The sequence below is a fragment of the Peromyscus maniculatus genome, chromosome 22, assembly GCF_049852395.1.
Source record: "Peromyscus maniculatus bairdii isolate BWxNUB_F1_BW_parent chromosome 22, HU_Pman_BW_mat_3.1, whole genome shotgun sequence".
NCBI lineage: Eukaryota > Metazoa > Chordata > Mammalia > Rodentia > Cricetidae > Peromyscus > Peromyscus maniculatus.
In genome coordinates, this window is record NC_134873.1 from 61,559,036 (window position 1) to 61,561,306 (window position 2,271).

General features: G+C 35.8%; 1 protein-coding gene across 1 annotated transcript; it reads left to right on the plus strand.

The window, feature by feature from the left end:
- Positions 1-1,591: 1,591 nt before the first annotated feature.
- Positions 1,592-2,060, plus strand: LOC102923020 (large ribosomal subunit protein mL42-like). The gene is made up of 2 exons (XM_076559853.1): positions 1,592-1,807; positions 1,899-2,060. The coding sequence occupies exons 1-2, from the start codon at positions 1,592-1,594 to the stop codon at positions 2,058-2,060; spliced, it is 378 nt and encodes a 125-aa protein (XP_076415968.1).
- Positions 2,061-2,271: the final 211 nt, after the last annotated feature.

Consider the following 2,271-nt stretch of genomic DNA (forward strand, 5'->3'; position numbering starts at 1 on the left):
ACTTTATCTTTTAATTAAATTATAAGATAATTGATTATAAGCTAAGAGATTTTATGTATCTCTTCATGGCACCTTTCAGTATAAGGTAAAAAGCCATTGTTAATATTGCTTATTAACATGCAGTTTTACTCCTTATTTCGTACCAATAAACTCTATTGTCCTGCTCTTTTCACAATTTTACATAGGTGTGCAATATTTAAATAATTTTCCCATCCATGTTGGTATTTCAACTAGTGTTGTCATTGTTTAAGCAATGTTATCAGGTTTAGGCAAATATATTATTGAGATTTCAAGGACATGGCTTTTTTATTTTATGTAGAAGGCATAATCTCACAGAAGACCAAGGCATTTATTATCCTACTCTTATTTAACTTGAATTGTGGGTCATGAACACAAATTTGTAGGGATTTATAAAATAATCAATATGGGTTTTAAAATGGGCTTTTCTTCCATCTGTTAAAATCCTGAACTCTTATGTTGGACTTTGTAACATAAATATGATTGGCAAATGGGTCAATATTTTATTTTTAATATGTAATAAACTGTTACCTGATAATGAGCTTTGTAGCTAATACAGCCTTCTGACACATGCAATGAGGGTTGAAATATAACAGTGTATAAACAAGTGCTAACAGGAGGAAAAGAGTCATGGAGAAAGTGAGTAAGGTCAAATTATATGATACCTATGTTTGGAAATGTCATAATAAACCCAACTTTACTTAATGGATATTAATTGTTCTTTAAATTACCTTTCTCATTCTGTATAATAGTTAATTTGAAATGAATAAAAAACATCAATGTAAAACCTGAAACCCTAACACACCTAGAGGAAAAAAGGAGTCCATCACAATATATACATAATGGCCATGACTTCTTAAATGTGTCTTTTTTGTAGTGGTCTGAAGCAAAAACTGGTAACTTGTCAAAGTACTAATCCTTCATGACAGTTGAGTGTTTAACCTTAAATGTGATACCAATATTCCTCCTTCCAAGAACCAAAGAACATTTTACAATAGTGGATGGAAAGAATGTAAAGGCCTGAAAATGGAGAAGAAGACTATGAAATGCTGTCTTCTGCCTATGGGATGGCTCTCTGCTAACACTTGCACATATGCATCCACAAAACAAAGACATGAAAGTAAGGGGGAACTGATGGGGAGGAAAAAGGGTCATCAGTATTAGAGGAGGGATCGAAGAAGATAAAAGGGATAAATGTGGTTGTAACAGACTGTACACACAAATAAAACTGAAAGGAAAAAAAAAAGGTGTTTTAGAGATGGCTCATTTGGTAAGCTTCTTGTCACACAAGAAGGAGTACCTGAGTTTGGAAGCCCAGAACTCACATAAAAAGTTGGGCATAGAAGTACATTACTATAAACTTAGCACTAGGCTATAAGGTGAATCCTTGGCTACCCAGCCTAGCATAATCAAATCTGTGAGAGACCCTCTCTCCAAAAACAAAGGTGGGTCTTTAGGACCCAGATTGAGACAAAATGGCTGGTCTGTGGAATGAAATTCTGTGTGCCTAGAAACAGATTTTAGAAGCAATTTCTCCTCACAATACCTTTTTTCAAATTATCTGATAAGGATCATGGCAGCAGCAGTCAAATGGGGGACATCAAACAGAACAATCTGGAAACATTTCTTTCCAGTTCAAAATGGAGCTTTATCTGGTGTCTGTCATTGTTCTACATATTCTTCTCTTCTAGAGGACTACAACTGCAAGGTAGAGCTGGCTTTGACATCTGATGGCAGGACAATAGTGTGCTACCACCCTTCTGTGGACATCCCCTGCGAACACACCAAAATCCAGATACAGAGCTCTCAGCTCCTTCTGCTGCTGTCTGTTTGCTGCCATGCTTCCCACCATGATGACAACGAACTAAACCTCTGAAATTCCTATCCCTCAACCAGATATTTTGCATAATAATGAAGAAACATATGAACAAGTGCTGAAAACCAAATTAGAAGAAAAAAACAAACTTGAGCAAGGACCCATGTTAGAACAGCTCAGCAAGGTGTTCTTCCCCACAAAGCATCACTGGTACCCACACAGATAGTACCTTAGGCACCATAAGAAACTGGATCAGCCCAAAGACAGGTGACAGCTTTTGATTTTCTAAGCATTGAGGAAATTTTGCTTTTGTCTTATTTGCCTGCTGAGAAAATGCAAATAGTATATTCATTAAGATGTTATGTAAGAAAATAATAAAAATACCCTTTCATTAAAAATAAAAAAGATAGCCTGGCGGTGGTGGTGCACACCTTTAA